Here is a 14,707-nt window from a genome sequence, read left to right as displayed (position 1 = left end):
GTGAAGAGGCACAATGGGCATTTCTACTATGAAGGGGACACAGTGCACAGAGCGCATTACTACTCTGAAGGGGGCACAGAGGGAATTATTACTGTCAAGAGGCACAATGGGCATTGCTAGCACAGAGGGCATTACTACTATTAAGGGGACACAATGGGGATTTCTACTATAGAGGGGGCACAGAGGGTATTACTGTGAAGGGGCACAATGGGCATTATTACTGTAAAGGGGCACAGTGGGCATTACTACTATTAATGGGGCACAATGGGCATTATTACTATTAAGGAGACACAATGGGCATTATTACTTTGAAGGGGGTACAATGGGCATTACTAGCACTGAGGGCATTACTACTATTAAGGGGACACAATAGGGATTTCTACTATGGAGGGGGCACAGAGGGCATTATAACTCTGAAGGGGCACAATGGGCATTATTACTGTGAAGGGGGAACAATGGGCATTATTACTGTGAAGGGGCACAATGGGCATTATTACTGTGAAGGGGCACAATGGGCATTATTACTGTGAAGGGGGCATAATGGGCATTGCTACTGTGAAGGGGCACAGTGGGCATTACTACTATTAAGGGGTCACAATGGGCATTATTACTTTGAAGGGGATACAATGGGCATTACTACTATTAAGCGGCATTATTACTGTGAAGGAGGCACAATGGAGATTATTACTGTGAAGGGGCACAAAGAGGGCATTACAACTGTGAAGGGGAACAGATAGAGCATTACTACTGTGAAGGGCAAAGAGAGGGAATTACTATTATGAGGGGGCACTTAGGATATTCATACTCTGTGGGGAGGAACTAAGGAGGCATCGCAATATGTCAGGGGCACTAAGGAGCATCATAATGTGTGGGGGCACCAAGGGATCACCCTGCTGTGAGGGTGCACTTAGGGGTATCATACTCTGTGGAGCACTAAAGGGATATCATACTATCTAAGGGGCATCATTATTGTTAGGGGGCACTGAAAGGACATTCTTACTGTTTGGTCGGCAGAAAGGAGATAAGGTCGGCTTGGAGGTGTGGATTATTGTAAAAAAAAATAATGCAGCGCTACACGCCAAAGGTGTTGTCCCACTTTATATATTTTTTTGTTTTGCAGCTCGGACCTTCATCCTACGGCACACTCGGGTATGTGGACCTTTACAAAAAGTACTTGAGTACCCCTGCATTAGTATATAGGAGCTGTATGCACAAAACGGTAGATCTTTAATAAAGACTATGTGATAAGTTGATTATACCATTTTATTTAAAGTCCACTAGATTTTAATGTAAAATGGTTGCAGTAGTATACACATCTTTTTAATAATGATCATAATATTCATGTGCTATGTGAGCGTGTTAAAACATGTTAAAACAAAGCAGGGGAGATTTATTGTTCCTCCATCAGATGTGAAGAAGATACTTCCCACAAATGCAAATTTTACAAATAAGCTATAAGCAGATCAAGAACAAGCAGGAGGTGCGGGAGTATTGTGTAATCTGACAAATGTTCCTACTTAATAATTTACCAATGAATGAAGAAATAACTTACCTCCAGAGCACAGATTCCCAGGGCGACACCTCCTACAATTTTTCCATTTTGGGACAGGAAGTGTTCAAATGCTTTAAAGCACCCCTGGGAAGTAAAGAGTTAAAATTCACACTGTCAGAGAAAAGTTTGAACATAATTGCTTATCTTAAAGGCTATGTACACCATTGTGGGTGGGGGGCGGGGTGTTATGATTGTATTTTGCTCATTTTGGGTTAAAAAAAATTCAATTAATTTTTATAAAAAATATTGAGCCGTTCTATCACAAAGGGTTAACTGTTTTTCTATCTGTGTGAATAGTACTTTCACTTTAATAACCCTTATCTGTAAATTACTAAGAGGTTATAAACACTAAGTAAGATAAGAACTGAGCTATAATGAGTGTTTACAAGGTCAGATCAGAGATAAGGAGTCCCTAAGCTCCTTGCCTGACACAGCAGAGAGATAATTCAGAACCAGCAACTAGATAAACTCAAAGTTGTGCAGGCCAAATGGCTCAATATTTTTTAATAACAACCAATTTAAAAAAAATGGTCTTTAGCTCAAAATGAGTAGAATGCAATAATAATAAAAATTGCCACCAAAGGTGTACATAGCCTTTAAAGCAGGGATCTCAAACTGCGGCCCTCCAGCTGTTGCAAAACTACAACTCCCAGCATGCCCGGACAGCCTACAGGTATCAGCCTACAGCAGGGCATTGTGGGAGTTGTAGTTTTGCAACAGCTGGAGGGCCGCAGTTTGAGATGCCTGCTTTAAAGTATAACCCCAAACCAAATAGATAATTCTCTGGTTTACCTGCACATACACTACATCTTTAAAGGGATTCTGTCACCTCTTTTTACCCTATAGAGATGCGGACATGCACGGCTAGATCGCCGCTAGCATGTCCGCAATATACCTGTCCCATATCTCTGGGTGGTTTTATTGAGTGTAAAAAAGATTTTATATATATGTAAATCAGCCTGGTAAGGAGCCCAAGGGGCTGTACTAACTGTTCTGGAGCCCAGCCACGTTCCCCTGTGAAGGAGCCCAGCACCGCCTGTACTCACAAATCTCCTCCTTTTTCACAAAGTCAGATCGCCGTAATCTCGCAGTGCGCGAGCTCGCGCATGCGCAGTTTCTTCCCTGAAGCTGATACCAGAACAAGGAAGGAACACTATGCCAGCACTGCGCATCGCGAGATTACGCCGATCTGACTTCATGAGCAAGGAGGAGATTCGTGGGTACAGGCGGTGCTGGGCTCCTTCACAGGGGGGCGTGGCTGGGCTCCAGAACAGTTAGTACAGCCCCTTGGGCTCCTTACCAGGCTTATTTACATATATAAAATCTTTTTTTACACTCAATAAAACCACTCAGAGATATGGGACAGGTATATTGCGGACATGCTAGCGGCGATCTAGCCGTGCATGTCCGCATCTCGAGAGGGTAAAAAGAGGTGACAGAACCCCTTTAAATCAGGCATTTCTGAGAGCTACCTACCTGGCTTAGTAGACATGGCTACTAAAACACTGGATCACCTAAAAATACACACCTAAAAATATTAACTTACCAGGTACCACTGCCAAATTACTAAGTTATCTAGTATAGACTAAAAACCAGTGGATCACTTATAAAACACACTAAACTAATAGAACACCTGGTATAAACTCTAAATCAGTGGGTCACTGAGTATAGACTATAAACCGGATCACCAAGTACAGCTACAGTATTAAGCCACTGGATAACCAAGTATAGACTATAATTCCACTGGATCACAAGTACAGCTACAGTACTAAGCCACTGGATCACTGGATTAAGTATAGACTATAAACCCCTGGACTACCAAGTATAGCTACTAAACCACTGGTTCATCCAGTATAAAGTGTAGAGCACTGGATCGCCAACTAAAACTTCAAAATAATTAGATCACCAAATATAGACTCTAAACCACTAGATTATTTGGTCAAGACCTTTAACTACTGGATCAAAAAGAATACACTCTTGTAGATCACCAGATATACTGTACATCTTAAACCACTGGATCACCTGGCTTTAAACTACTATAACACCAGGTATAGATTTTAAATCACTGGGTTACCTGGTATAATCCTGAAGCTACTTGATCACAAAGTATAGACCCTAAGCAACTAGATCACCAGATCCAGGCTACAAATCATTGATTCACTTAATGTGTATCAAAACTAGTGAAACACCCGTGATAAACTCTAAACTAGTGTACTAGTGAAACCCATATGCACCAAAAAATGGTGACTTATCAGAGGACTCCTGACGACGGTTATTTAAAGCAAACTCAGCAAGGGACAAAAAAGAACACCAATCCTCTTGATTCTCCGCCACAAAACAGCGCAGATATGTCTCCAGATTCTGATTGACGCGCTCTGTCTGGCCATTCGACTGCGGGTGGAAAGCAGAAGAGAATGACAACCGAACCCCCAAGCGAGAACAGAAAGCCTTCCAGAATCTGGAAACAAACTGCGTGCCCCTATCAGAGACTGTCTGAAGGAATACCGTGCAATTTGACAATGTGATCAATAAATGCTTGCGCCAGCGTCTTAGCATTGGGCAAACCAGGAAAAGGGATGAAATGCACCATTTTGCTAAAACGGTCTACCACCACCAGAATCACAGTCTTCCCCGAGGAACGAGGCAGGTCCGTTATGAAGTCCATGGACAGATGTGTCCAAGGACGGGAAGGAATGGGTAAGGGAAGGAGAGGACCTGATGGCCGTGAATGAGGGACTTTGGCACGAGCGCAAGTCTCGCAGGCTGCCACAAAACCCTCAACCGACTTACGAAGCGCAGGCCACCAGAATCTCAGAGCGATGAGATCCAGTGTGGCTCTTACCCCCGGGTGCCCAGCAAGGACCGTATCGTGGTGTTCTTTAAAAATCTTGTGTCTTAAAGCGAGAGGCACAAACAACCTCCCAGGAGGACAAAGATCAGGAGCCTCTGACTGGGCTGCCTGCACCTCTGCCTCCAATTCAGGAAAAAGAGCAGAGACCACCACACCCTTTAGCCAAAATGGGACCCGGGTCTTCAAAATTCCCGCCTCCCGGAAAACAACGTGACAGGGCATCTGCCTTCACATTCTTAACTCCAGGGCGGAACGTGACAACAAAATTAAACCTAGAAAAGAACAAAGACCATCTGGCCTGTCTCGGGTTCAGACGCTTGGCTGACTCCAAGTAGGCCAGATTTTTATGGTCAGTAAATACGGTAATAGGGTGTCTGGCTCCCTCTAGCCAATGGCGCCATTCCTCAAAAGCCAACTTGATGGCCAACAATTCCCTATCTCCCACATCGTAATTTCTCTCTGCGGAGGAGAGTTTTCTTGAGAAAAAGGCACACGGTCGCCAATTAGCAGGAGAGGAACCCTGAGACAAGACCGCCCCCACACCCACCTCAGAAGCATCAACCTCAACTATGAAGGGTAAAAAAACATCAGGTTGCACCAAGATGGGAGCGGAAGCAAAACTCTCCTTGATATCAGAAAAAGCCTTACGCGCCTCTACTGACCAAGAAGAAAAATCTACCCCCTTTCTGGTCATATCAGTGAGTGGTTTAACAATAGAAGAATAATTCAAAATTAACTTCCTGTAATAATTGGCAAAGCCCAAAAAACGCATCAGCGCCTTCTGATTCTCAGGAAGCTCCCACTCAAGCACAGCGCGGACCTTCTCGGGATCCATGCGAAAACCAGAAGCGGAGAGAAGAAACCCCAGAAATTGAATTTCTGGAACCGCAAACACACATTTTTCCAGTTTCGCATATAATTTATTCTCCCGCAGGATGAGCAAGACCTGACGTAAATGTTCCTTATGAGTTTTGAAATCGGGAGAAAAAAATCAAAATGTCATCCAAATACACCAATACAAATTTTCCCATCAAATGATAAAAAATGCTGTTCACGAAATGCTGAAAAACGGCTGGGGCATTCATCAAACCAAAAGGCATAACCAAATTTTCAAAATGGCCCTCAGGGGTATTGAAGGCCGTCTTCCATTCGTCCCCTTCTCTGACCCTGACCAGGTTGTATGCCCCTCTTAGATCTAATTTGGAAAAGACTTTAGCCCCAACAACCTGGTTAAACAGGTCCGGGATCAGAGGAAGCGGATAAGGGTCACGAATTGTGATACTGTTCAGCTCCCTGAAATCCAGACAAGGTCTTAATGAACCATCTTTTTTCTTAACAAAGAAAAAACCAGCGGCAACAGGTGACTTCGAGGGTCGGATGTGTCCTTTTCTCAGACTCTCAGAGATATAAGCACGCATAGCGATCCTCTCAGGTTGGGAAAGATTGTATAAACGAGATTTAGGCAGCTTGGCGTCTGGGATGAGATTGATAGGGCAATCGTACTCCCTGTGCGGGGGCAAATCCTGAACTCCACTCTCAGAGAAGACATCCGAAAATTCAGAGAGAAAAGATGGTACAGTCTTAGTAGCAACCTCAGAAACAGATGTCATGAGGCAATTCTCTCTGCAAAAGTCACTCCAACCATTTATTTGCCTCGCTTGCCAATCAATGGTGGGGTTATGTTTAGTGAGCCAGGGTAGCCCCAACACTAGAGGGGTAGGCAAACCGCTAAGGACGAAACATGACACATCCTCAACATGAGCATCACTCACAATTAAACGGATATTGTGAACTATGCCCTTTAATGATTTCTGAGAAAGTGGAGCGGAATCAATCGCAAAAACCGGAATATCCTTTCCCAAAGTGCACACCTGGAAACCATGAGCTATTGCGAATTGACTATCAATGAGATTGACCGCTGCTCCACTATCCACAAAAATCTCACAAAAAATGCTCTTGCTCTCTAGCGCCACCCTAGCAGGCAGGACAAAACGGGAACTACAAGCAAACGGAAAACCTTCAATTTCCGCCTCAACCCTGCCAATAGGAACATTTTTAAAAGATTTTTTCCTCTTTGTTTCTTTATTATTCCCAGAGAACTGCCTGAATCTCCTAGAGGGACAAATATTTGCCAAATCATTAATACCTCCACAACAAAAACAAACCCTCCCATGCGGGCTGAATCTTCTATTGTCAGAAGCAATCAACCCCAGCTGCATGGGCTCCTGCTCAGAAGGGGCTGACAGCGACTGAGACCCCTGCGCACAGAATGGGACCGCTGCACAGTCCTGGGACCGAGTATGACAGGAAGGAGAGATCTCTCCTCTCTCTCTAAGACGCCTGTCAATACGAACGGCCTGAGACATAGCAGAGTCCAAAGAAATAGGCCTTTCATGAAAGGCAAATGCATCTTTCAATCCCTCTGAAAGACCATGGCAAAATTGACTTCGGAGTGCAGCATCATTCCAACCAGTATCAGCTGCCCATCTCCGAAATTCTGAGCAGTAAATCTCTGCGGATTGTTTACCCTGGCATAAGAGACATAGTCTAGACTCCGCCAGAGCAATACGATCCGGATCATCATATATCTGACCCAGGGCTAAAAAGAATTCATCCACTGAACGGAGGGACCGTGCCCCCTCCGGCAGCGAAAAGGCCCAGGACTGAGCGTTACCCCTGAGCAGCGATATAATGATCCCCACCCTCCGTTCCTCATCACCAGAGGAATGGGGAAGAAGGCGAAAATGGAGTTTGCAAGCCTCTCTAAAGCGCACAAAATTCTCACTACCCCCGGAAAACGTATCCGGGAGCGAAATCTTAGGCTCAGAACAAACTCCATGAACGCCAGCTGAACCAGTCACTTGAAGCTGAGAAAAAGTCCTGCGGAGATCAGCTACCTCCAATGAAAGACCCTGAAGGCGTTCAGCCAAAAGTGAAACCGGATCCATGCTTGAGACGGTTATGGCGGCTTATAATGTCACGGACGGTGTACAGGAAACAAGGCAAAGCAACATGCATAAATGACTCGCTGGATCCAAAAGCTAAGGAACAAAAGGGAGACCCCTGCAGAAGACCTGGCACTTTCCCTGGCTGCTCAGCCTATGCAAAGATCCGAATGGTGGAGGTATGCATATCCACGTACCTTGACTATATAACCCCTGAGCACCCTACAATAGTGAGGGGACACGACCACCGGCTCCCTACACAAGATACGGAGGGAGTCAGGGTCACCTGGGATCCAGCAAACAGAAAATAACAGATAAATGTTCAACACTTAACTTTGTACCAGACAGGAGAACAAGGTCAGCATGCACACACACTCCAGGAAGAAGTATAAGCCGCCCAGAAAAGCATTCTGGGGAGGAATTTAAAGGGAAGCAATTAGTCCAACACATGACAGCTGAGAGAGGCTAACGAGATGAGGAACTGAATACCACAACAAAGAAACTCAAGGAGGAGTTTCTGAAAGGCCTCTGTCAGAGCTTCTCAGCTGTCTGGTTGTGACAGTACTACCATATATAGGCTCTAAATCAATACTAGGTATAGATTCTGAGTACTCAAGTGTATTTACTAAACTACTGGGTAACCAATTATAGCTCAAAATCCATCAAGTACAGCTACTAAGCTAACAGATGACCAAGCATAGACGCCAAATCACTTGGATTACCAAGTATCAACTCTAAACTGCAGGATCACCAAAGGATAAACTGTAAATCACTGGAGAACCAAGAATAGACCCAAAATTACTGGATCATGATGATATGGATAGACCCTAAATCTCTAGATCGCCAAATATAAACTCTAAACTGCAGGATCAACAAAGGATAGTGTAAGATCCTCACCTGTCTCGCACTCCAGTGTGACCAAAAAGGGTCCTCGTGGAGCTGCGGGACAGGTTGCGCATATCTCCATTGATACACCAGCTCCGCCCCCTTTGCAAACCGACGCTGGGATGCGTTCGCATGTGCGCTGGAGGGGAAGATCGCATGGCTTTCAGGGATAGCTTGGCCGAGCTTGTGGCAGTGCGCTGCGGTCGAGCTTGTCTCCGGTGTCCATGTCGACATGCTCGCACACTCTCGCAGAGCCTGTCGTGCATCCGCGTGTTCGCAAGGGGATACGCGGTCGCGTGTACGCCCTTTGCCGACCAGCAAAGGGCTTAGCACCTGGCCACAAGTTCAAAGTAGATTAGGGGGCCGGCATTGGTCTAATTGACTAATGACCGACCAAAGCCTAGGTGTAGGACAGGATCATGACCTATGGGGAGTGGACACTTGGCGCCCTGGGATTTGTTAGCAGGCACATAAAAGGTGGCCTCCCAGGTCGGTCAGTGCCCACTGTTATCCTTCCTTATCTAGGTGCAGGTCAGTACTGCTAGCTACTGACTGAAGATTGCTGGGACTCCGTCCTTTCCAGTAGGACCCAGGACTTTCTGTGATGCTTCCGTTTACCTGGCAAGTTGCACAGAGACTTATGCCCGGATCGGGACTACTTCTGGCTTTCCTTTGTTTTTTGTTTGCCTGATATTTGCCCAGTGAAGTTTCCCTGGACTTTGTATATTTTGTTAATAAACCCCTTTGACTTCATCTTCACTGGTCTGTTTAGTTGGTGCTTTGCATTACAGAATAGTGGGCCCAACAAACAGTTGCCATGGGAAGAATCCAGCAGCAGCTAACTGGGTTAACACCAAGTGGAGCCGAAGATTCCTCTGGCTGACTCCTTCACCGGAGATAGACAGAAATTCCTAAACTTCAAGGACTCCTGTCTTCTATATTTCCAGTTGCGGCCGATAGCTTCCGGCAATATTAGACAGAGGCTTGGGATCATAATGTCCTTGCTGCGTGGAGATCCCCAATGTTGGGCATTTAATTTGCCCCAGGACCACGCCGCCTATTTGTCAGTCGAAGCTTTCTTTGAGGCCATGGCCGTTATCTACGACAACCCAGATTGTACCCGTAATGCCGAGAACCATCTCAAGCATATTCAGCAAGGTCGCTGTCCTGCCGAAGAATACGCTGTAGAATTCAGGCGATGGGCAGCTTTCACCACCTGGGGCGACGCAGCCATTCGCCATAGTTTCCGGCTGGGACTTTCTGATGCAGTCCGGGATCTTCTTCTAGCCTTACCCACTCCCGTCTCATTGGAGATGGTCATCTTCCAGGCAATCGATGCTGACAGACGGATCCGGGAGAGGCGGGTAGAACGGCCAACTCGCTTTACACCTTCACGGCCACATCCAGGGACCACCAATCTGGCAGAAGAGCCAATGGAGGTTGGGTCCTCCCATCTTACACAAGCATAATAAGCTCGTCGCCAACAGAAAGGTCTGTGCCTGTTTTGTGGAAAAGCAGGACATCTTGTTAAGACCTGTCCCCTCCTGTCAGCGGGAAACGAATGTACCTAGGGGGCATAGAGGAGTACCTCCTAGGTGCTATTATCCCTCCTCCAATTCGAGTGATGGTACCCATTTCACTACAGTGGCAAGACAAAGTCCATGTGTTTTCTGCCCTGATTAATCCTGGAGCAGCAGGGAATTTTATGGACTCAGTCTTGATGCATCGACTTGGCATCCCGCTTATCCAGCCAAAGACCACCCTGTCGGTGACCGCTATTGATGGATCTCCTCTCCAGGATGGTCGTGCCGTGTGGATGACACCCGGGATGCAGGTAACAGTGGGGACTGATCATCGGAAGACCTTAAGCCTTTGTGTCCTGGACATGCCATCCACTCCTGTGATTTTTAGTCTCCCTTGTTTGAGACTACATAATCCCATAGTGGACTGGCGCTCATGTCAGATTTGCCGGTGGAGTACTGAATGCCTCATTAGGTGAATATGTCCTGAGTTGCCACTAGCCTCCACAGAAGTATTAAGTACATTACCCCAGCATTACCATCACTTCCAGGACGTGTTCAGTCCACAGGGGGCTGATGTGTTACCTCCCCATACGTCAAATGATTGTCCCATAGATCTGTTGCCAGGTACCATGCCACCCCGGGGACATCTATATAATCTCACTGGGCCTGAGATTCAGACCCAGCGTGATTATATTAAAGAGAATCTCGAGAAGGGTTTCATTTATCCATCCACTTCCCCCACTGGAGCCAGGTTCTTCTTCATGGAGAAGAAAGATGGAGGCTTGAGACCCTGCATCGATTTTCGTGCCCTCAATCGGATCACGGTGAAGAACCGGTACCCTCTGCCTCTGATTGACGATTTGTTTTCTCAGGTGGCAGGGGCCCGGATCTTCACCAATCTCGATTTGAGGGGTGCATATAACTTGGTACGCGTCAGAGAAGGTGATGAATGGAAGACCGCATTCAACACTAGGGACGAGCATTACGAGTATCTCATTATGCCTTTTGGTCTTTGTAATGCTCCTGCGGTCTTCCAGGAGTTCATCAATGATGTCCTCAGGGATTTCTTAGGTAGATTTGTTGTTGTATATTTAGACATACTAATCTACTAGTCGGATCTGGTGTCTCATTGGAGACACGTGTGTCAGGTTTTCCAGAAACTGAGGGAGAACCGCCTCTTTGCCAAACTAGAGAAGTTTCTGTTTGAGGTAACGGAATTGCCTTTTCTGGGGTACATTATCTCAGAAAGGGGACTGGCTATGGACCCATCCAAACTTTCTGTTTTCTGATTTGAAGGGACTGCAGCGTTTCGTAGGCTTTGTCAACTTCTACCGCAAGTTTATTAAGAATTTCTCTGCGATAGTGGTATGTCTCACAAACCTCACAAAGAAGGGAGCTAATCCTTCAAAGTGGACGAAAGAGGCAGACAAAGCCTTTGAGAAGCTAAAGCAGGCCTTTTGCACTGCGCCAATCCTTACTCATACAGACACTTCCCGACCTTTTGTCCTCAAGGTCAACGCCTCCAAAGTGGGTGTTAGAGCAGTTCTTTCACAGTATTCTGGGGTCCCTGAGAGGTTACATCCCTGTGTCTTCTACTCTCAGAAGCTCTCTCCAGCCGAGTGTAATTATGACATCGGCAATAGAGAGCTTCTGGGAGTAAAATTGGATTTTCAAGAGTGGAGACATTGGCTAGAGGGTGCGGAATATCCCAATACGGTTAAGGCTACTTTCACACTTGCGTTCGGGGTTCCGCTTGTGAGTTCCGTTTGAAGGCTCTCACAAGCGTCCCCGAACGGATCCGTACAGCCCCAATGCATTCTGAGTGGATGCGGATCCGCTCAGAATGCATCAGTATGGCTCCGTATGGCCTCCGTTCCGCTCAGCAGGCAGACACCCGAACGCAGCTTACAGCGTTTTCATGTCCGCCTGGCGGATCCGTCCAGACTTACAATGCAAGTCAATGGGGACGGATCCGTTTGACGTTGACACAATATGGTGCAATTGCAAATGGATCCGTCCCCCATTGACTTTCAATGTAAAGTCAGGAGTCCCTATTAATATACCATCAGATCGGAGTTTTCTCCAATCCGATGGTATATTTTAACTCAAATCATCGTGATGGGGACCATCACGATGGGAACGCCTCTATGTTAGAATATCCCATCAGATTTGAGTTAGATCGTGAAAACTCAGATCCGACAGTATATTCTAACACAGAGGCGTTCCCATAGTGATGGGGATGGTTCAAGTTAGAATATACTAAGAACTGTGTACATGACTGCCCCCTGCTGCCTGGCAGCACCCGATCTCTTACAGGGGGCTGTGACCCGCACAATTAACCCCTCAGGTGCCGCACCTGATGGGTTAATTGTGTGGATCTCAGCCCCCTGATCGGGGGCTGCCAGGCAGCAGGGGCCAGACCCCCCTCCCCAGTATTAAAAGCATTTGTGGCCAGTGCGGCGGCCCCCCCTCCCTCCCAAGTATTAAATTTGTTTGTGGCCAGTGAGGCCCCCCTCCCTCCCCAGTATTAAATTCATTGGTGGCCAGTGCGGCCCCCCCCTCCCTCTCTCCCCAGTATTAAATTCATTGGTGGCCAGTCCCCCCCCCCTAATTAAAATCACCCCCCCCCCCCCCCCCAATCATTGGTGGCAGCGGAGAGTTCCGAATTTTATAAGCATTATACTTACCTGCGCTGTCTGTGGCCGGTCGCTCCTCCTGGTAAGTGACAGGTCTGTGCTATAAGCAACGCGCCGCACAGACCTTTCACTTACCTGTAAGAGGAGACTCCAAGCCAGCTTTCCCGGATTATTCTGGTGGAATTCTGCCACCAACTCATCCGCATGCACCTGATGAGCAGGTACCCAACATCTCTCCTCTGGACCAAAGCCCTTCCAGTCTACCACGTATTGGAGAGACTTCTGGACAAGACTAGAGTCCAAAATCCTGTTCACCTCGAACTCTGGCACCCCTTGGACCTCCAACAGTGGTGGAGTCTGAATGAAGGGGGCGGAGATGACCGCTGATTTGAGAAGTGATACATGAAAGGTGTTCACTCCTTGAATTGACGGTGTAAATCAGTGGATCACCAAGATATAGACTCTAAACTTCAGGATCGCCAATTGATAGAACCTATATCACTGGATCATTAAGTATAGACTCTAGGTCACTGGATCAGCAAGTAGAGCTACTAAACCACAAGATGATCAAGAACAAACTTAGACATAGAATAGACCTAGAAAGCTCAAAAGATACAAATGATCCATATACTGTATGGTGCTAAAAAGATTTTTTTTCCCCTGATGGCATTTGTAGGACTATAGCTTGTACCCTCATACCTTGACCTCTGAACTGATATTGTTACTCTGGCAGGGGCTGACGTAGGAGCAGCACACTGGAGGGTACTCCCGGTGATCTCGGTAGTAGGTGGAGTTGTTGAAATCTTCATAACCATAAAATCCGCAACATTTGAGCTGAGAAAAAAAAATGTACAGCTTTAATTTTCTGATATGTACTATAAAACAAAACTTTGCTAAGAGCAACAAGACCACAGTTTTCACATATAAATGCCACAGAGTAGATAAATGTTGCAGGGACAGGTTTCATACAAAGTTAACAGTCATCCAATTACTTATGTGAACTATAACATGAAATATCACATGGTTCATGATAAACGTCTATAATACTTATGTGTAAACTCAAACAGGTACACAATCTGCACATGATCTGTTCTGAATATTACTTCTACAATACTGCTCCAATGTACAAGAATATAACTACTATAATACTGCCTCCCATGTACAAGAATATAACTACTATAATACTGCCTCCCATGTACAAGAATATAACTACTATAATACTGTCTCCTATGTACAAGAATATAACTACTATAATACTGCCTCCTATGTACAAGAATATAACTACTATAATACTGCTCCTATGTACAAGAATATAACTACTATAATACTGCCTCCCATGTACAAGAATATAACTACTATAATACTGTCTCCCATGTACAAGAATATAACTACTATAATACTGCTCCTATGTACAGGAATATAACTACTATAATACTGCTCCTATGTACAAGAATATAACTACTATAATACTGTCTCCTATGTACAAGAATATAACTACTATAATACTGCTCCTATGTACAAGAATATAACTACTATAATACTGCTCCTATGTACAATAATATAACTACTATAATACTGCCCCTATGTACAATAATATAACTACTATAATACTGCTCCTATGTACAGGAATATAACTACTATAATACTGCTCCTATGTACAAGAATATAACTACTATAATACTGCTCCTATGCACAAGAATATAACTACTATAATACTGCCTCCTATGTACAAGAATATAACTACTATAATACTGCTCCTATGTACAAGACTATAACTACTATAATACTGCCTCCTATGTACAAGAATATAACTACTATAATACTGCTCCTATGTACAAGAATATAACTACTATAATACTGCCTCCCATGTACAAGAATATAACTACTATAATACTGCCTCCCATGTACAAGAATATAACTACTATAATACTGCCTCCTATGTACAAGAATATAACTACTATAATACTGCTCCTATGTACAATAATATAACTACTATAATACTGCCTCCCATGTACAATAATATAACTACTATAATACTGCCTCCCATGTACAAGAATATAACTACTATAATACTGCCTCCTATGTACAAGAATATAACTACTATAATACTGCTCCTATGTACAAGAATATAACTACTATAATACTGAATTCTATGTAAAAGAATATAACTGCTGTAATACTGCCTCCTATGTACAAGAATATGACTACTATAATACTGCTCCTATGTACAAGAATATAACTACTATAATACTGTTCCTATGTTCAAGAATATAACTACTATAATACTGCCCCCTATGTACAAGAATATAACTACT

At 44.9% G+C, this 14,707-nt stretch overlaps 1 protein-coding gene across 1 annotated transcript in view; it reads right to left on the bottom strand.

The window, feature by feature from the left end:
* Positions 1 to 14,707, bottom strand: part of TSPAN16 (tetraspanin 16) — a 35,572-nt gene that overhangs the window by 2,327 nt on the left and 18,538 nt on the right. Inside the window, exons 6-7 of the mRNA XM_044278844.1 lie at positions 13,092 to 13,226; positions 1,553 to 1,636 (exon numbers count right to left, since the gene is read on the bottom strand). Of these exons, the coding sequence (XP_044134779.1) occupies positions 1,553 to 1,636; positions 13,092 to 13,226 (219 nt within the window). The remainder of the gene's footprint in view (positions 1 to 1,552; positions 1,637 to 13,091; positions 13,227 to 14,707) is intronic.

This window comes from Bufo gargarizans, chromosome 2, assembly GCF_014858855.1.
Source record: "Bufo gargarizans isolate SCDJY-AF-19 chromosome 2, ASM1485885v1, whole genome shotgun sequence".
Classification (NCBI taxonomy): Eukaryota; Metazoa; Chordata; class Amphibia; order Anura; family Bufonidae; genus Bufo; species Bufo gargarizans.
This window is presented reverse-complemented; position numbering and strand designations above follow the sequence as displayed.